This window comes from Saccopteryx bilineata, chromosome 1 (genome assembly GCF_036850765.1).
Source record: "Saccopteryx bilineata isolate mSacBil1 chromosome 1, mSacBil1_pri_phased_curated, whole genome shotgun sequence".
Lineage (NCBI taxonomy): Eukaryota > Metazoa > Chordata > Mammalia > Chiroptera > Emballonuridae > Saccopteryx > Saccopteryx bilineata.
This window is the reverse complement of record NC_089490.1, coordinates 87,554,714-87,576,385: the sequence shown is the minus strand read 5'-3', so window position 1 is coordinate 87,576,385 and position 21,672 is coordinate 87,554,714. Positions and strand designations below refer to the sequence as shown.

Here is a 21,672-nt window from a genome sequence, read left to right as displayed (position 1 = left end):
ACTGGGTATATACCCCAAAACCTCAGAAACATTGATACGTGAAGACACATGTAGCCCCATGTTCATTGCAGCACTGTTCACAGTGGCCAAGACATGGAAACAACCAAAAAGCCCTTCAATAGAAGACTGGATAAAGAAGATGTGGCACATATACACTATGGAATACTACTCAGCCATAAGAAATGATGACATCAGATCACTTACAGCAAAATGGTGGGATCTTGATAACATTATAAGGAGTGAAATAAGCAAATCAGAAAAAAACAAGAACTACATGATTCCATACATTGGTGGAACATAAAAATGAGACTAAGAGACATGGACAAGAGTGTGGTGGTTACCAAGGGTGGGGGGGGAGGGAGGACATGGGAGGGAGGGAGAGAGAATTAGGGGGAGGGGGAGGGGCACAGAGAACTAGATAGAGGGTGACGGAGGACAATCTGACTTTGGGCGAGGGGTTTGCAACATAATTTGATGACAAAATAACCTAGACATGTTTTCTTTGAATATATGTACCCTGATTTATTAATGTCATCCCATTACCATTAATAAAAATTTATTAAAAAAAAAAAAAAGACTCTCAACAAAATGGGTATAGAAGGAAAATATCTCAACATGATAAAGGCCATATATGATAAACCATCAGCTAACATCATATTAAATGGCACTAAACTGAAGGCTTTCCCCCTTAAATCAGGAACAAGACAGGGTTGTCCACTCTCTCCACTCTTATTTAATGTGGTACTAGAGGTTCTAGCCAGAGCAATCAGACAAGACAAAGAAATAAAAGGCATCCATATCGGAAAAGAAGAAGTAAAGGTATCACTTTTTGCAGATGATATGATCCTATACATCGAAAACCCCAAAGAATACACAAAAAGACTACTAGAAACAATAAGTCAATACAGTGAGGTCGCAGGATACAAAATTAACATACAGAAGTCAATAGCCTTTCTATACGCCAACAATGAAACAATTGAGAACGAACTCAAAAGAATAATCCCCTTCACGATTGCAACAAAAAAAATAAAATACTTAGGAATAAACATAACAAAGAATGTAAAGGACTTATATAATGAAAACTATAAACTATTGTTAAGGGAAATCGAAAAAGATATAATGAGATGGAAGAATATACCTTGTTCTTGGCTAGGAAGAATAAATATAATCAAGATGGCTATATTACCCAAAGCAATATACAAATTTAATGCAATTCCCATCAAACTTCCAATGACGTTTTTTAAAGAAATAGAGCAAAAAATCATCAGATTTATATGGAACTATAAAAAACCCCGAATAGCCAAAGCAATCCTAAAGAAAAAGAATGAAGCTGGGGGCATTACAATACCTGACTTCAAACTCTATTATAGGGCCACGACAATCAAAACAGCATGGTATTGGCAGAAAAATAGACACTCAGACCAATGGAACAGAATAGAAAGTCCAGAAATAAAACCACATATATATAGTCAAATAATTTTTGATAAAGGGGCCAACAACACACAATGGAGAAAAGAAAGCCTCTTCAATAAATGGTGCTGGGAAAACTGGAAAGCCACATGCAAAAGAATGAAACTGGACTACAGTCTCTCCCCCTGAACAAAAATTAACTCAAAATGGATCAAAGATCTAAACATAAGACCTGAAACAATTAAGTACATAGAAGAAGACATAGGTACTCAACTCATGGACCTGGGTTTTAAAGAGCATTTTATGAATTTGACTCCACAGGCAAGAGAAGTGAAGGCAAAAATTAATGAATGGGACTACATCAGACTAAGAAGTTTTTGCTCAGCAAGAGAAACTGATAACAAAATAAACAGAAAGCCAACTAAATGGGAAATGATATTTTCAAACAACAGCTCAGATAAGGGCCTAATATCCAAAATATACAAAGAACTCATAAAACTCAACAACAAACAAACAAACAATCCCATAAAAAAATGGGAAGAGGATATGAACAGACACTTCTCCCAGGAAGAAATACAAATGGCCAACAGATATATGAAAAGATGCTCATCTTCTTTAGCTATTAGAGAAATGCAAATCAAAACAGCAATGAGATACCACCTCACACCTGTTCGATTAGCTATTATTAGCAAGACAGGTAATAGCAAATGTTGGAGAGGCTGTGGAGAAAAAGGAACCCTCATACACTGTTGGTGGGAATGTAAAGTAGTACAACCATTATGGAAGAAAGTATGGTGGTTCCTCAAAAAACTGAAAATAGAACTACCTTATGACCCAGCAATCCCTCTACTGGGTATATACCCCAAAAACTCAGAAACATTGATACGTAAAGACACATGCAGCCCCATGTTTATTGCAGCATTGTTCACAGTGGCCAGGACATGGAAACAACCAAAAATCCCATCAATAGATGACTGGATAAAGAAGATGTGGCACATATACACTATGGAATACTACTCAGCCATAAGAAATGATGACATCGGAACATTTACAGCAAAATGGTGGGATCTTGATAACATGATACGAAGCGAAATAAGTAAATCAGAAAAAAACAGGAACTGCATTATTCCATATGTAGGTGGGACATAAAAGTGAAACTAAGAGACATTGATAAGAGTGTGGTGGTTACGGGGGGGAGGGGGGAATGGGAGAGGGAAAGGGGGAGGGGGAGGGTCACAAAGAAAACAAGATAGAAGATGACAGAGGACAATCTGACTTTGGCTGATGGGTATGCAACATAATTGAACGACAAGATAATCTGGACTTGTTATCTTTGAATATATGTAGCCTGATTTATTGATGTCACTCCATTAAAAAAAATAAAATTATTAAAAAAAATAAAGTATATTAAAAATGTTGGGTGGTACAAATGTATGAAGTTATTAGAATACATAAATGTTTCTCTACTGCTTTTCTTTCAAGCTTCTGGATCAGTTTACATAAAGTGCATTCTAAGACTGCAAAGCAAGGCATCTACGAAGTTGTAACCACTAATTATCTACATGAATAATGCTATCCTTGTGCTATGAATATCACCATAACTGACTTCTTATTTTTGTGTCTATTAAAATATCTTCATCATTCTCATGATCAGTTTTATAAGAAAACTATATAAACGTGAACTTGTAAAGTAATTTATAGTAATAAGCTACAGTTCTTTTATTTTGAATATTGGGGATCTATTTAAGGGGGAAAGAGACACATGGCCCAAAGAGGAGGGAGCAGGCGAAACTCGGAAACAGAGAGCCACCTCTGTGATATGGAAAGAATGCCTGGGTGAATAAAAAAGCAGATATTTGAATGGATGAAAGAATCAAATAAAAAAATTTCACCTGACTGGGCAGTGGCGCAGTGGATAGAGCATCGGACTGGGATGCGGAAGACCCAGGTTCGAGACCCCAAGGTTGCCAGCTTGAGCGCAGGCTCATCTGGTTTGAGCAAAAGCTCACCAACTTGGACCCAAGGTCTCTGGCTCGAGCAAGGGATTACTCGGTCTGCTGAAGGCCTGCGGTCAAGGCACGTATGAGAAGGCAATCAATGAACAACTAAGGTGTTGCAATGCACAACGAAAAACTAATGATTGATGCTTCTCATCTCTTCATTCCTGTCTGTCTGTCCCTGTCTATCTCTCTCTCTGACTCTCTCTCTGTCTCTGTAAAAAAAAAAAAAAATTCATTCTCACCTTGGCAGAATATCTTTCATCCCATTTTTTTGAGAAAATCAAGAGGAAAAATGTACTGAAAATTGAGAGTTCATAGAAAATAGAGACAGGATGGAGAGGCTCAACAGTCAATCAATCAGATCTTGACTAGCACTAGAGCCCAGTTGGAATTTAATAGTGTAGTTTATTGGAGGCCAGTTTTGTATAATTTTATACTGTGCCTTTCTCTAATGTTAATTAATCAAGAAGTGATTAACCAAATTGTGGGCTACCATGCATCTTGCTTTTCATCTAATGCTTACTTCTGAAAAATGTCAATTTAAACTGTTTATCAAAGAGAATACAAATAAAAAAGGAACTAAAATTAATTTTTTCTGCTCTTAACCATTCATTTGTAATGTTTGTAGTTAATAATTTTTGAAACAAAGCAATGAAAAAAAGGAAAATAGAGGGAAAAACATTGAAACAAATGGTAAAATAAGATTATAGAATCACATGTGGGTTGAATTTGCCCATGTTAGTCCTGTCCCTCATTATCAAAGTTAAATTAAAGCCATTGTTGCTATATTTCACAAAATAAAATCTAATGAAAAAAATTCCCACCACGTGTTTCTTATTCATATTTCCAAGTAAATTTCTTATTCTTTAGTCAACTTACCTGCATCCAAAAGGTTACAAACTTCTGCTTGCCCTTCTGACAACCATGTAGTTGACGAGATAAGGCCTGGAGGAATTGTTGGCAAAAGTGGTTGTGGATCATCATCATAAAATAATATCAGGTCCTTAAAGAAAACAAGAGAGCACATTAAAGCTAAAAAAAAACCAACAAAAAACTCCATTGCCTAAATTTGTTACAATAGATGGGCAATTTATGCAGATACAATCTATATGTGCTATATGTAAAATACGTGTAAACATATTTTGATTAAAAGAACTCACACATAATTTATCTGTATAGGAGGATCCAAATAAAGTCTGTACAGTGAGATTGGTGTATCTTCTGAAGGTGGCATTTGGTTGGGTTTTGTTCTTAATCCAATTTGCTACTCTGTGCTTTTTTATTGGTGAAATCAGCCCATTTCCCTTTAGGGAAATTATTGATGCATGAGGATTTCTTATAACCATTTTATCTTTTGTTTTCTGGTAGTTCTGTGCTTCTACTGAGGTTCTTTTCCTTTGCATTTCTGTCCTTTTGTTTGGTGGCAGTCTATGCTTTTTTCCTCTGTTTCCTCTTTTTTAAAGTTATGTCTCTCAGTATTGGAATTTTTTTATGTGGTTACCATTAGGTTTATGAAAAAAAAATTTCATATATACAGAAGTCCTCTTTCTTCTGATCTCCATCCTCCTTTGGAAATTCAGACCTTTAACCCCACCCCTTTTAAGTTTTATTGTCCCAAATTATCCCAGTTTATGATGTAACTTTTTTGGTGATTTTACTCATAGAGAAAAAGTTTTTAATTGTGATCATGTTTTACATCATCTGTTTTCTTTCAGGGATTTTGTTTTGGCCAGCCCTACATCCCAAAGATTTTTCTCCAATATTTAAAATAAAGTTTTATAGTTTTACATTTAAGTCTGTGATCCATTTGGAGTGAATTTCTGTATGAGGTTTAATTTGAGAACCATGGTTTTGCCTATAGATGTCTAATTGCTCTAATATCATTTGTTGAAAGGTTATCATTGAATTTCTTCTGTCAAAAATCAGTTGGTCATATTTGTGTGGGTCTATTTCTTGGTTGGTTCTCTATTCTGCTTCATTGATCTAAGTGTCTATCCCTCCACCAACATGAAAAATCCCTAAATGATTACCAGTAGGGAATGGTTAAATAAGATTCATTTATATATCAAGAATACAGCAAAGTTTTATGTACTGATACAGAAATATGTCCATAACATATAGTTTAGTGAAAAAAGCATATTTTGAAACATATACATTGAATGATAGTATTTCTTATTCTAGAAAGATGTGCAAGATATATGGCTTAGCCTGACCAGTGGTGGGGCAGTAAATAGAGAATTAACCTGGGATGTTGAAGTCCCAGGTTCAAAACCTTGAGGTTACCAGCTTGAGCACAGGCTCACCAGTTTGAACATGGGGTCACTAGCATGATCCCATGGTCACTGGCTTGAGCCCAAAGGTCACTGGTTTGAAGCCCAAGGTCACTGGCTTGAGCAAGGGGTCACTGGCTTGGCTTGAGCCACCCTAGTCAAGCCATGTATGAGAAGCAATCAATGAATAACTAAAGTGATGTAACTATGAGCTGATGCTTCTCATCTCTCTCCCTGTCTGTCTCTCAAAAAAAGAGAAAGATATATTGCTTAGTTCAAAGCATGTTACAGAGTTGCATACAACGAATAAATCCATTTAAGTAAAAGAAGTGTAGGTACACAGAAAACTCCCCCCCCCAAATTTATTAAACACTTGTTGGTAATAGTTCCCTCTTAGGAAAGGAACTGAAGAAATATAGAGAAGAAAAAATTTTGTTTTCACTTTTTACCCTTTCTTAAAAATTAATTTTAATTTATTGTGTTTACATAGATTCAAGTGTTCCACTGAATACATCCCCCCACTCCCATGTTCCCCTCAAAATCCCCCTTGTCACCCTCTAACCAACGCCCTCCCCCCTTCCCTCCAGAATTTGCTTTCCTGCTCTCTATAACGCTGTTATGTATATATAATTTCACCAATCTCTTTCCCTTCTCTGATCCCATCCTCTCATCCCCTTTCCTTCTGTCTGCTTTCCCTCTGGTCCCTTTGATCCGTCTCTGCCTGTGTTCTGTTCCTCAGTTCACATTGTTCATTGCATTCCTCAAATGAGTGAGGCCATATGATATTTTTCTTTCTCTGCCTGGCTTATATCACTTAGCATGATAGTTTCCAGGTCCATCCATGTTGTTGCAAAAGGTACGATTTCCTTTTTCCTCATGGCTTCGTAGTATTCCATTGTGTAAATGTACCACAGCTTTTTAATCCACTAGTCCACCTATGGACACTTGGGCTGTTTCCAGATCTTGGCTATTGTAAACAATGCTGCAATAAACATGGGGGTGCATTTCTTCTTTGAATCAGTGATTTGGTACTCTTAGGATTTATTCATAAAAGTGGGATGGCTGGGTCAAAAGGCAGTTCCATTTTTATTAATAATTTTTTGAGGATTCTCCATATTGTTTTCCACAGTGGCTGCACCAGTCTGCATTTCCACCAGCAGTGCAGGAGGGTTCCCTTTTCTTCATATCCTCATCAGCACTTATTATGTGTTGTTTTGTTAATGAGAGCCATTCTGACTGGTGTGAGGCGGTATCTCATAGTGGTTTTAATATGCATTTCTCTAATGATTAGTGATGTTGAATGTTTTTTCATCTGCCTATTGGCCATCTGTATGTCCTCTTTGGAGAAGTGTATTCATTTCTTTTGTCCATTTTTTTATTGGATTATCTTCCTGGTGTTGAGTTTTATAAGTTCTTTACAAATTTTAGTTATTAACCCCTTATCAGACATATTGTCGAAAATATTCTCCTATTGTGTGGTTCTCTTTTTATTTTGTTCATATTGTCTTTAGCTGTGCAAAAGCTTTTTAGTTTGATGTAGTCCCATTTGTTAATCCTGTCTTTTATTTTACTTACCCGTGGAGATGTGAAATATATTGGAGATGACTGCAAATTATTGCTGCGAGAGATATCGGAGAGCTTACTGCCTATGTTTTCTTCAAGAATGATTATGGTTTCATGACTTACATTTAAGTCTTTTATACATTTTGAGTTTATTTTTGCGAATGGTGTAAGTTGGTGGTCTAGTTTCATTTTTTTGCAGGTAGATGTCCAATTTTCCCAACACCATTTGTTGAAGAGGCTGTCTTTACTCCATTGTATGCTCCTACCTCCTTTGTCAAATATCAATTATTCATAAAGGTGTGGGTCTATTTTTGGGATCTCTGTTCTGTTCCATTGATCTGTATGCCTGTTCTAATGCCAGTACCGTGCTGTTTTGAGTACAATGGCCTTGTAGTATAACTTGATATTAGGAAGTGTGATACCACCCACTTATTTTTCTTTTTCAAGATTGCTGAGGCTATTCACGTTTTTCTTTGGTTTCATAAAAATTTTTGGAATGTTTGTTCTATATCTTTGAAGTATGTCATTGGTATTTTAATAGGAACTGCATTGAACTGATAGATTGCTTTGGGTAATATAGACATTTTAATGATGTTTATTCTTTCTATCCATGAACACGGTATATGCTTCCACTTGTTTGTATCTTCCTTGATTTCTTTTATCAATGTTTTATAATTTTCTAAGTACAAGTCTTTAAACTCCTTGGTTCAATTTACTCCTACGTACTTTATTTTTTATGTTGCAATAGTTAAGGGGATTGTTTTCTTAATTTCTATTTCAGACAGTTCATTGTTGCTGTATAAAATTGCCTCTGATTTCTGAATATTAATTTTATATCCTGCCACTTTGCTGAATTCATATATAAGGTTCAGTTGTTTTTTGACTGAGACTTTAGGGTTTTCTATGTACATTATCATATCATCAGCAAATAATGATAGTTTTACCTCTTCTTTTCCAATTTGGATGCCTTTTATCTCTTCTTCTTGTCTGATTGCTATAGCTAGGACTTCCAGAACTATGTTGAATAAGAGTGGTAAAAAGGAACACCCCTGCCTTGTTCCTGATCTTAAGGGGATTGCTTTTAATTTTTGCCCATTGATTATGGCTTTGGGTTTGTCATAGATGGCCTTTATCATGTTGAGGTATGTTCCCTGTATTCCCACTTTGCTGAGAGCTTTGATCATAAATGGGAGCTAGATTTTATCAAATGCTTTTTCTGATCCTATTGATATTATCATGTGATTTTTCTTCTTCCTTTTGTTTATGTGATGAATCACATTGATCGATTTGTGAATACTGTGCCAGCCTTGACTCTCCAGAATAAATCCCACTTGATCATGTTGTATGATTCTTCTCATGTATTGCTAGATCCGGTTTGCTAGTATTTGGTTGAGAATTTAGCATCTAAATTATCAGGGATATTGACCTATAATTTTCTTTCATTGTATTGTCTTTGACTGGTCTTGGAATGAGAATTATGTTCGCCTCATAAAAGGAGCTTGGAAGTCTTCCTTCCTCTTGAATTTTTTGAAATAGCTTGTGAAGGATAAGAGTTAGTTCTATTTTTGCGTATTTGGTAGAATTCTCCTGTGAAGCCATCTGGCCCAGGGCTTTTGTTTGTTAAGAGTTTTCTGATAACTGTTTTGATCTCATTTGTTGTAATCAGTCTGTTTGGCTTTTCTGATTCTTCCAGATTGATTTTTGAAAGATTATATGATTTAAGGAATTTTCTATTTTTCCTAGGTTGTCTAATTTTGGGACATACAGTTCTTCATAGTATTTTCTTATAATCCTTTGTATTTCTGCTGTGTCAGTTGTTACTTCTCCTCTCTCATTTCTAATTTTATTTATTTGAGTCCTCTCTCTTTTTTTCTTGGTGAGTCTGGTTAAAGGTTCATCAATCTTGTTTACCTTTTCAAAGAACCAGCTCTTGGTTTCATTGATCCTCTGTATTGTTTTTTAGCCTCTATGTCATTTATTTCCACTCTAATTTTTATTATTTCTTTCCCTCTACTTCCTCTGGGGTTTACTTGCTGTTCTTTTTCTAGTTCTTTTAGATGCAAAGTTAAGTTGTTTATTTGAGCTTGTTCTTGCTTCTTAAGGTATGCCTGTAATGCTATGAACTTCCCTCTCAGGACTGTTTTTGCTGTGTCTCATAAATTTTGAGTTGTTGTATATTCATTTTCATTTGTTTCAAGAAAATTTTTTATGTCTTCTTTGATCTCATTGTTAACTCATTCATTATTTAATAACATGCCATTTAGTTTCCAAGTGTGATTTTTTTCAGTTTTTCTGTTGTAGTTGATTTCTAGTTTCATGCCATTACCATCAGAGAAGATGCTTGATATGATTTCAGTCTTCTTAAATTTGTTGAGACTCGTTTTGTGTCCTAACATGTGGTCTATCCTAGAGAATGTACCATGAGCACTTGAAAAGAATGTATATTCTGCTGCTTTATGGTGAAAGGTTCTGAAGATATATATTACATCTAGTTGATCTGGTGTCCTTTAAGGCTGCTGTTTCTTTGTTAATTTTTTTTTTGAGGATCTACCCAGTGATGTAGTGGGATATTAAAATCCTCTACTCTTATAGTATTGCTATAGTATTGCTGTTGTGTCCACCAAAACCTACTTTATATATTTAAGTGCTCCTATATTAGGTACATAGATATTTAAAATGGCAATATCTTCCTGCTGGATTGTTCCCTTTATCATTATGTAGTGACCTTCTTTATCCCTTACTATAGCCTTTGTTTTAAAGTCTATTTTGTCTGATATAAGTATTGCTACCCCAGTATTTTTTTTTCATTTCCATTTGTATGAAATATTTTTTCCCATCCCTTTACTTTTAGTCTATGTGTATCTTTTGTTCTGAGGTGGGTCTCTTGTAGACAGCATATGTACGGGTCATGTTTTCTTATTCATACAGCTACCCTATGTCTTTTGATTAGAGCATTTAATCCATTTACATTTAAGGTTATTATTGATATGTAGTTGTTTATTGCCATTTTATTCTTTAAATTTACATTCCTCTTTTACTAAATTTTTCCCCCTTTGTTCTGTTTACAACAGACCCTTTAACATTTCTTGCAGCATTGGTTTGGTTGTAATAAATTCGAGTTTTGTTTTGTTTTGTTTTTTTGTTTGAAAAGCTTTTAATTTCTCCTTCATTTTATATAAGTATTGCTACTCCAGCTTTTTTTTCATTTCCATTTGCGTGAAATATTTTTTCCCATCCTTTTATCTTCAGTCTATGTGCATCTTTTGATTAAAGGTTGTCTCTTGTAGACAGCATATATATGAGTCCTGTTTTCTTATCCACACAGCTACCCTATGTCTTTTGATCGGATCATTTAATCCATTTACATTTAAGGTTATTATTGATATGTAATTGTTTATTGCCATTTTATTCTTTAAAACTGTATTCCTCTTTTGCTATATATTTTTTCTCCTTTGATCTGTTTACAACAGGTCCCTTAGCATTTCTTGCAGCCTTGGTTTGGTTGTAGTGAATTCCTTGAGGTATTTTTTTTTTGTCTGTAAAGCTTTTTATTTCTCGTTCAATTTTAAATGATAGCCTTGCTGGATAAAGTAGTCTTGGTTGTAGGTTCTTGTTCTGCATTACTTTGAATATTTCTTGCCATTTTCTTCTGGCCTTAAGTGTTTCTGTTGAGAAGTCAGATGTCATCCTTATGGGGGCTCCTTTGTAGGTGATAGTCTTTTTTTTCTCTAGCAGCTTTTAATATTTTCTCTTTATCACTTAGCTTTGCTATTTTAATTATGATGTGTCTTGGTGTTGATTTCTTTGGGTTTCTCCTTAATGGAGTTCTCTGTGCTTCCTGAACATGTGAGATGTTTCCTGCCTTAATTGAGGGAAGTTTTCAGCTATGATATGCTTGAACAAAGTCTCTATCCCTTGTTCTTTCTCTTCTTCTTCAGGAATCCTTATGATGCGGATGTTATTTCTCTTCATGTTGTCACAGAGCTCTCTTAGAGTTTCCTCAGACTTTTTGAGTCTCTTTTCTTTTTTCTGCTCTGCTTCTGTGCCTTTATTTATTGTGTTTTCTAACTCGCTGATTTGATTCTCCACTTCATCCATCCTGCTTTTAATTCCTTCCATTGTGTCCTTTATTTAAGATATTGTATTTGTCATTTCTGACTGATTCTTTTTTATTATTTAAATGTCCTTTTTTTATATTTGCTATCTCTTCATTTAGGTGTTCATAATGACCATCTATTGTTGTTCTAATATCTTTGAGCATCCTAACAATCGTTATTTTAAACTCTGCATCTGGTAATTTGGTTATATCTGATTCATTTAGGTCCTTTTCTGGGGATTTCTCTTGGTTCATTTATGTTGCATTTCTCTGCCTTCACATTTTCTCTGTGTAAAGGAAGGTTTTGGTCACTGGAGTCCACTGGGTATGGCCTCTGTTCCCTAGGTGTGGTCTGTCTGCAGGCCCCCCACCCCCTCTTCTGTTGCTGCCTAGGGCTTTTGGGTTTGGGCGTTGCCGGTGCCTTCCCACTGGGGCTGTTGCTAAGGTTTCCACCTCTCCTTCACAGTAGTGGCTGTGATCACATGCTCGGGTGCACAAGCCTTGGTGGCCTTGGCCTTTTCCCCGCCCCCATGGGTGGCATTATGCTTGACCCTGAGGGCAGTGGTGAGTACCTTTGCTCAGCTCAGGTCTCTGCCTGTTTCCGGGCTTTCGCCCCACCCTTGCAGGAAGAGCCTGCTTGTGGAACGGCTGCTAGCCTTGGCTCTACCGGCCGGGCAGGACTGCGTGCCCACACTCAGCTCAGTAGCGAAACTCCGCCTGTTCTGGGCTTTTGGCTCCACCCCCGCGGGAGAAGCCGGCTCCCAAGTCAGGCCACAAGCCTCGGTTCCATGGGCGGGGCAAGGCTCTGCTCCTGCACCCTTGCTCAAGGACTGGTCTCCACCCCTTCCGGGGTTCCTGCCCTTCTCCTGCAGGCTGGATTACAGGCTGCCAGCAGCTGGAGAGGGCAGCCCTCTCCACATGTGAGCCCAGTGGCGGCCAGCAGGCTTCCGCCTCTGCCGACAGAACTGCGCCTCCACTTCCCGCCACCACCCACCCTCCGGCAAGCCCTCAGCCATGCGGAGTGCAGGCACTGCAGCTCAGACCCTAACACTCACTACTGTAGACCAGAAAGCTCCTTCCTTCTAAGCAACTCTGCTCTGAGTGCTGTGGGAGAGCTTGTTTGGCTGGCATCCTGCTTCCCTTTGCTGGTATTGCTGTTTCCAGGGGAAATATTCCCTTCAGATTTGGGGAATGACTCATCCCAGGGGTTAGGGTGGCTGTCTCCCAAAATGTTTCTCCCTGTGTCTCCTAATTACACTCTCTTCCTGCTACTCTGGTACTCTCCTCTCTCCCCATCCCCCAGAGCCCTGGGTGAGTGGTTGTGAGAGAGGTGTTCTGTGAGGTCCCTTTAAGAAGAATCCTGGGTCTGAGAAATCAGACTCTTTCTCACAAACAGTATCCTGACTTGTTTCCAGCTAAATACTGTCCTTATGCCTCTTCTGGGTTCTGGGGCTGCAGGCTGGGGCTTTGTTCCTGGGATTCAGAACCCTCCCCTCTCTGCTAAACTCACTTCCCACCACGAGAGTCTCTCCCGGCTGCTGTTTGCTCTGGGGAGCTGGGCAGCCCTCTCCACATTTCTGCTTTTCCTACCAGTCTTGGTGTGGCTTCTTCAGTGTTCCTTGCTTGAAGAGTCCTCTTAGTTTAGTCCAAAGTTGGTTTTTCCAGATGATAGTTCTTAAAATTAGTTTGCAATCCACTTTGGTTCTGGGAGGTGGATGTTGGTACATCCGCCTACTCCAGCGCCATCTTGTCTTTTTCCTTTCTCCTTCATTTTAAATTATAGCTTTGCTGGATAAAGAAGTTTGGTTGTAGGCTCTTGCTTTGCATTACTTTGAATATTTCTTGCCATTCCCCTCTGGCCTCAAGTGTTTCTGTTGAAAAGTTGGGTGTCATCCATATGGGGGCTCCTTTGTAGGTGATTGACTGCTTTACTCTTACAGCTTTTAGTATTCTTTCTTTATCTCTTAGCTTTGGTATTTTAATTATAATGTGTCTTGGTGTTGGCCTCTTTAGGTTCCTCTTTAATGAGATTCTCTGTGCTTCTTGAACTTGTGTGACTTTTTCCTTCATCAATTTAGGGAAGTTTTCAGCTATGATTTCTTGAATCAGATTCTCTATCCCTTATTCTTTCTCTTCTCCTTCAGGAACCCCTATGATGAGGATGTTATTTCTCTTCATGTTGTCACAGAGCTCTCTTAGAGTTTCCTCAGACTTTTTCAGCCTCTTTTCTTTTTGCTATTCTGCTTCCATGCTTTTGCTTATCTTATCCTCTAAATTGCTGATTTGATCCTCTGTTTTATCGAGCCTCCTTTTAATTCCTTCTAGTGTAGTCTTCATTTCTGATATTGTGTTTGTAATTTCTGTCTGATTCTTTTTTATGATTTCAATGTCCTTTTTGATGCTTGTTATCTCTTTTTTTAGGTGCTCATTATGTCCATCTATTGTTGCTCTAAGATCCTTAAGCATCCTAACAATCATTATTCTAAACTCTGTATCCAGTATCTTGGTTATTTCCATCTCATTCAGTTCTTTTTCTGGGGATTTATCTTGTTGATTCATTTGAATTGCATTTCTCTGTCTTCCCATTTTGTCTCTGTATAGACCACTCCTTTAGATGTGTTGTTTGTGTAGCTAGCTGAATACAGTGTTGGTGTTATCTGCCTCCAGCTTTCGGTTGTGTTGTTTCTAGATCTTCTTGGGTGGGCCTCAGCTATTGTTAGTAATCTGCTGTGGGCTACTTGTCTGCTGCTACTGCTTTTTTTTGTTATTTGTGCCAGCATTTTCTATGCCTTAGCTGGGTCATGTGTGAGGAGCCTTTCCTTAAGATACCATTCTAACTAGGGTTGTTAGGTCCTGAGCTGATGCTCTTTGTATGTGGCCACTGGATGTACCAGCCCTGGACCTCCCTGGCTGGAACCTGGTGCAGACCAGTGGGGGTCACTGCATATGACTGGCCCTTAGCAACCTGCTCAGACCTACAGGCAATCCAGAGTTTGTGTTTGCCTCTGCTGGGCCCTGATGCCATTGTAACTATCAGCTGCTCTCCTAGGCTGGCTTTTATCCACTCTTGGCCAGTGTGTGTGGCCTCTCTATTTCCTAGGTGTGGTCTTTCCACAAGTCCCCCACTGCTGTTACCTCCTCGGGAACTTAAGCACTAGCACTGTAGGGCATGCGGGCTTGCTGGCCACAGCTCCGGCTGCCCTGCAGGCATGGGGGACTCCTCGCCTCATGGAGCTCTGCCCCCCATGGGCGTGCGAGATGCCTCTCCGGGCTCTGCCTCCCGCAGGCATGCCAGACGCCTCTCCAGGTTCTGTTCCTCACTGTCACTGCATGCAGGCTGCTGGCTCCACCCCCAGTGGGTGCTCAGGCTGCCTCTCTGGGCTCCACCCTCCACCACTACGCAGACCAAGCACCATGGCCACCACCACAGCCAGGCCCTCCTGCCCACTGGAGGGTACTCAGCAGTTTGTGGGGGGTGGTATAGCCCAGACCTCAGCACTCAAAACCTGTGCCCCTGATGTGCCCTCTGCTTCTAAGCATCTCTTTGCACTAACTGGAACAGGAGAGCCTCTGGTGGGTGGGGTAATTTCTTCCCTTTGCTGGTTGGTTCTCCCAGAAAAAGGGTCACTTTAGGTTTGGGGAGTGACCCAGTACAGGGGTCAGGGTGGCTGTCCCCCACACTCTCTCCCTGTGGCCTGAGATTACACTCTTTTACTCCAGTCCTCTCAGCACTCCCCACTCCCGAGGCCCCAGGTAAGTGGCTGTGAATGAGGTTTTCTGCATGGTCCCTTTAAGATGGAGCCTGGGTCTTAAGAGTTCTGTCTCCCTCTTGCAAACAGTAACCTGGCTCTTCTTTCAGTTAAATACTGTCCATACGCCTCCTCTAGTCTTTGGGGCTCCAGGCTGGGGTTCCAGTCCTGGGGCTGATGACCCACAACTCTCCAGGCAACCCTCCCCACCATGAGCAGCCCTCTGGGCCGCCTTTCACTCCTGAAAGTGGGGCAGCCCTTTCCAGGTCTCTGCCCTTCCTACCAGTCTCAGTGTGGTTTCTTCAGGGGTGCTTGGTTATAGATTCCTCTTAGTTTAGTCCAAAGTTGGTTTTTCAAGATGATTGTTCCTAAATTAAGTTGTAATCCACTTTGGTTCAGGGAAGTGGGAATTGTAACATCCACCTACTCCATTGCTATTTTCCCTCTCTCACTTTTTACCCTTTTATATTGTTAATTTTTTTCAACAAGTATTTTATAATTAAAAATAAAAGTACAAAAATAAAAAAGGACTTTTACACATAAAACAATGATGCAGAAGGTAAAGGGATAATGAATTAACATAATTATAATAAGTATAATTTCCATTACTCCATCAGCTTTGATGAGTTCAAATTTTTAACAAATTTATAGGAAATAGACATTTATCTTCTATCACTAGCAATTTAGTAACTCACAACAAGACTGAAGGCTTTGGTTAGCTTTAATTTTTGTGTGAATCAATTCATAGCATCCTTATCTGTTACTATGGGAACAACTGTGACCAAAAAAAGTCATAACCTCACTGTTGAATCTCCTCCAACAAGAAAAGAGGAAGGTCTTTTGAGGTGGCTATTCTGCAGTTAAGGTGAAAAGCTACAAATAACCTTATTAATTAGCAGATTTAATAATAAAAGTTCTGGATATTATAAAACACATCTACATCTAACTGTCAAACATAAAGGCTTTCCTTTACACAGACAAGAACTACTCTGCTTCTGCAAGCCCTATTCTATAAAGAATTTTATTTACTGCTTTTAGATAATTCTTTCACTCACAGAAAGAGAATAAAGAGGTTTCTATTTAAAGTTTTAAAAAGATATTTCTAAGCATTTGTCACTCTGAGGAATCAACAGTGTCATTTCTTTCTTATTCTGTATTAAAGACATAGAATTTGATGTAGTTGCAGTACATTTGGCAACAACAATTAGATTTACTGTTCAACTTGATAGCTTTTGTCTTCTGCTGCAAAAGAAGATTACTAAAGAGGACAATATTGGATTGCATCAAACATTCCTGACAATAATAAGAGGAGATGCTTGTCAGCAGGATGATGGAACAGTATTATGATATAGTAATGTTTTAAAAGAGGGAAATCCAGTTTTAAACTTCCTATGAGGGAAGGAAACCATTTTTTTTGCTCACTGATGTAAGATGTGGAATGATGTAAATAAATTACAGTAGCTTCCTCTAAATTAAGAAAAATCAATAATAATAAGAGTTTAAAGACTGATACCAAAAAACCCCCAAAAAACAACAAACTGCCATTTTTTATCTCTGTTAGGCTCCAAAGCATATAAGAATAGCCCAGTCTAAAGGAATAATGAGCACCTAAATAGATAACAAGTATAAAAAAGGACACTGAAATAATAAAAAAGGATCAGAAATGACAAATACAATATCAGAAATGAAGACCACACTAGAAGAAATTAAAAGCAGGATGGATGAAGCTGAGGATTGAATCAGTGAGTTAGAGGACAAGATAAATGAAAGCAACAAAACAGAGCAGCAAAAAGAAAAGAGGCTGAAAAAGTCTGAGGAAACTCTAAGAGAGCTCTGTGACAACATGAAGAGAAATAACATCCTCATCATAGGGGTTCCTGAAGGAGAAGAGAAAGAACAAGGGATAGAGAATCTGATTCAAGAAATCATAGCTAAAAACTTCCCTAAATTGATGAAGGAAAAAGTCACACAAGCTCAAGAAGCACAGAGTTTCATTAAGGATGAACCCAAAGAGGCCAACACCAAGACACATCATAATTAAAATACAAAAATTAAGAGATAAATAAATAATACTAAAAGCTGTAAGTGAAAAGCAGTCTATTACCTAAGGAGGAGCCCCCATAAGGATGACATCTGACTTCTCAACAGAAACATTAAAGGCCAGCTGGGAATGGCAAGGAATATCCAAAGTAATGCAAAGCAAGAGCCTACAACCAAGACTTATCTATTCTTCAAGGCTATCATTTAAAATTAAAGAAGAAATAAAAAGCTTCCGAGACAAAAAAAAAACAACAACAACCTCAAGGAATTCATTACAACCAAACCAATGCTACAAGAAATGTTAAGAGGCCTGATGTAAACAGAACAAAGGGGGGGGAATATAATAAAAGAGGAATGTAGACTTAAAGAATAAAATGGCAATAAACAACTACATTTCAATAATAACCTTAAATGTAAATGGATTAAATGCTCTAATCAAAAGACATAGGGTAGCTGCGTTGATAAGAAAACATAATACGTACATATGCTGTTTATAAAAGACCCACCTCGCCTGACCAGGCGGTGGCACAGTGGATAGAGCATCAGACTGAGATGCCGAGGACCCAGGTTCGAGACCCTGAGGTTGCCAGCTTGAGCGTGGGCTCATCTGGTTTGAGCAAAGCTCACCAGCTTAGACCCAAGGTCGCTGGCTCAAGCAAGGGGTTACTCGGTCTGCTGAAGGCCCGCGGTCAAGGAACATATGAGAAAGCAATCAATGAACAACTAAGGTGTCGCAACAAAGAACTGATGATTGATGCTTCTCATCTCTCTCCATTCCTGTCTGTCTGTCCCTATCTATCCCTCCCTCTGACTCTGTAAAAAAAAAAAAAAAAGACCCACCTCAAAACAAAAGATACACATAGACTGAAAGTAAAAGGATAGAAAAAATATTTCATGCAAATGGAAATGAAAAGAAAACTGGAGTAGCAATACTTATATCAGACAAAATAGACTTTAAAGCAAAGGCTATAGTAAAGGATAGAGAAAGTCACTACATAATGATAAAGGAAGCAATCCAACAAGAAGATATAACCATTATAAATATCCATGAACCTAATATAGGAGCACCTAAGTATATAAAGCAGATTTTGATGGGCATAAAGGGCGAGATCAACAGCAATACTATAATAGTAGGGGATTTTAATACCCCACTAACATCACTGGGTAGATCCTCAAGAAAGAAAATTAACAAAGAAACAGCAGCCTTAAAGGACACCAGATCAACTGGATTTAATATATATCTTCAGAACCTTTCACCATAAAGCAGCAGAATATACATTCTTTTCAAGTGCTCATGGTACATTCTCTAGGATAGACCACATGTTAGGGCACAAAAGTGCTCTCAACAAATTTAAGAAGACTGAAATCATATCAAGCATCTTCTCTGATCATAATGGCATGAAACTAGAAATCAACTACAATAGAAAAACTGAAAAACACTTGGAAATGAAATAGCGTGTTATTAAATAATGAATGGGTTAACAATGAGATCAAGGAAGAAATAAAAAATTTTCTTGAAACAAATGAAAACAAACATAGAACAACTCAAAATTTATGGGACACAGCAAAAACAGTCCTGAGAGGAAGTTCATAGCATTACAGGCATACCTTAAGAAGCTAGAAAAATCTTAAATAAACAATTTAACCCTGCATCTAAAAGAACTAGAAAAAGAGCAGCAAGTAAAGCCCAGAGGAAGTAGAAGGAAGGAAATAGTAAAGATCAGAGTAGAAATAAATGACATAGAGGCTAAAAAAACAATACAGAGGATCAATGAAACCAAGAGCTGGTTCCCTGAAAATGTAAACAAGATAGATGAACTTTTAACCAGACTCACCAGGAAAAAGAGAGTACTCAAATAAATAAAATTAGAAATGAGAGAGGAGAAATAACAACTGACACAGCAGAAATACAAAGGATTGTAATAAAATACTATGAAGAACTGTATGCCCCAAAATTAGACAACCTAGGTGAAATGGACAAATTCCTCAAAACATATAATCTATCAAAATCAATATAGAAGAGAGACCTGAAGATGGCAGCGGAGTAGGCAGATGCACAGACTCCCAGCTCACACCACTGAACTGGATTATAAACTAATTCATGAACAATCAGCGTGAAAAACCAAATCTGGACTACAAAAACAGCTTTCAAAAACCAAGGAGCAAAGAAGAAGCCACAACAAACCTGGTAGGGAGCGTCTGAATCTCCCCTGCTTACAGGAACAGAGGGGGGGGGGAGTGAGGCTGGGCTCTCACTCCAAGGAAAAGAGCAGTAAATACTGCTCACAGTCACTTGCCTGGTGACCAGGGAACAAGGTGTGTTGAAAGGGCCCGCTTGTCTTCCAAAAAGAAAGGAGAGAGAGAGAGAGACGGATGGTGAGGGGGAGAAAAATATAGGTGATGACATGAAAAGCTGACTCATTCAGTGCTGGAGGTGGCCATAACTGGGGGAGGGGCTGATCCTTTCACAAAGCAAAATACAAAAGTACTTCCAGGTCACAGAGATACAGACATGTCTCCAGCTCCAATCAGCGCAACAAGACACAGCTGAAAACAAGAAGTGGGGGGGAGGGGCAGTAACTCAGGTCTCCATGGAGATCTGAGATACATCTCCCCCTACTGAAGCTGAGAAAGCAACCCGCCCCCAGAGAGATTAACTGACAGAAGAGGACTTCAGAGCCTCAGGTCACACCTACTGCATTCCTGGATACAGTTTCAAATAAGCCCCCTGCTGAGATCAGCAAACAAGACAATCACCTGTTAAGAAAACAAACAAATCAAGACTTCAAAGTGGCCCAAATCCTAAAGTGGATTACAAATAATAGCTGGTGCCAACCCAAGAAGACCTAGAAACAACACAAGTAAAAACTGGAGGCAGACAACACCAAGCCTAGACTCAACCAGCTCTACAAAGAAAACACCCAGAAACCTGACAAAAGAGAAGACAAAGAAGTACAATTCAAATGAAACCACAAGAGAGACCTTCAGGAGATGAACTGAGTAATATGGAAATAATCAAACTTCTGGATGCGGAGTTTAAAATAATGATTGTAAAGATGCTGAGGGAATCTTAGAACAACAGTGGATGGTCATCACGAACACCTAAATAAAGAAATAGCAAGTATAAAAAAGAATATTGAAATATTAAAAAAGAATCAGTCGGAGATGACAGATACAATATTAGAAATGAAGACCACAATGGAAGGAATTAAAAACAGGATGGACAGAGCTGAGGATCGAATCAGCAAGTTGGAGGACAACTAAAATGAAGGCATGAAAGCAGAGAAAAAAAAAGAAAAGACTCAAAAAGTCTGAAAAAACTCTTAGAGAGCTCTCTGACAACATAAAGAGAAATAACATCTACATCATAGGGGTTCCTGAAGAAGAAGAGAAAGAACAAGGGATAGAGGCTTTGTTCAATCATATCATAGCTGAAAACTTCCCTAAATTAATGCAGGAGAAACTCTCACAAATTCAGGAAGCACAGAGAACTCCACTAAAAAGAAATCCAACGAAACCTACACCAAGACACATCATAATTAAAATACCAAAGCTAAGTGATAAAGAGAAAATATTAAAAGCTGCTAGAGAAAAAAAGGCTATCACATACAAAGGAGCCCCCATAAGGATGACATCAGACTTCTCAACAGAAATACTTGAAACTAGAAGGGAATGGCAAGAAATATTCAAAGTAATGCAAAACAAGAACCTACAAACAAGACTACTTTATCCAGCAAGGCTATCATTTAAAATTGAAGGAGACATAAAAAGTTTCCCAGACAAAAAAAAACTCAAGGAATTCATTACAACCAAACCAATGCTGCAGGACATCTTAAGGAGCATGGTGTAAACAGATCAAAGTGGGAAAAGAATATAGCAAAAGAGGAATACAGCTTTAAAGAATAAAATGGCAGCCCTGGCCGGTTGGCTCAGCGGTAGAGCGTCGGCCTGGCGTGCGGGGGACCCGGGTTCGACTCCCGGCCAGGGCACATAGGAGAAGCACCCATTTGCTTCTCCACCCCCCACCCCCCCTCCTTCCTCTCTGTCTCTCTCTTCCCCTCCCGCAGCCAAGGCTCCATTGGAGCAAAGATGGCCCGGGCGCTGGGGATGGCTCCTTGGCCTCTGCCCCAGGCGCTGGAGTGGCTCTGGTCACAGCAGAGCGACACCCCGGAGGGGCAGAGCATCGCCCCCTGGTGGGCAGAGCGTCGCCCCTGGTGGGCGTGCCGGGTGGATCCTGGTCGGGCGCATGTGGGAGTCTGTCTGACTGTCTCTCCCCGTTTCCAGCTTCAGAAAAAAAAAAAAAGAATAAAATGGCAATAAACAACTATATATCAATAATAACCTTAAATGTAAATGGATTAAATGATCCAATCAAAAGACATACGGTAGCTGCATGGATAAGAAAACAGGACATGTACATATGCTGTCTACAAGAGACACACCTTAAAACAAAAGATGCACATAGGTTGAAGGTAAAAGGATGGAAAAAACATTTCATGCAAATGGAAATGAAAAAAAAGCTGGGGTAGCAATACTTATATCAG

At 38.8% G+C, this 21,672-nt stretch overlaps 1 protein-coding gene across 1 annotated transcript in view; it reads right to left on the bottom strand.

Annotated features, from left to right (window-relative positions):
* The window catches only part of ENTHD1 (ENTH domain containing 1), a 144,700-nt gene that overhangs the window by 78,759 nt on the left and 44,269 nt on the right, over window positions 1–21,672 (bottom strand). Inside the window, exon 4 of the mRNA XM_066253077.1 lies at window positions 4,290–4,413. Coding sequence (XP_066109174.1) covers window positions 4,290–4,413 — 124 coding nt within the window. The remainder of the gene's footprint in view (window positions 1–4,289; window positions 4,414–21,672) is intronic.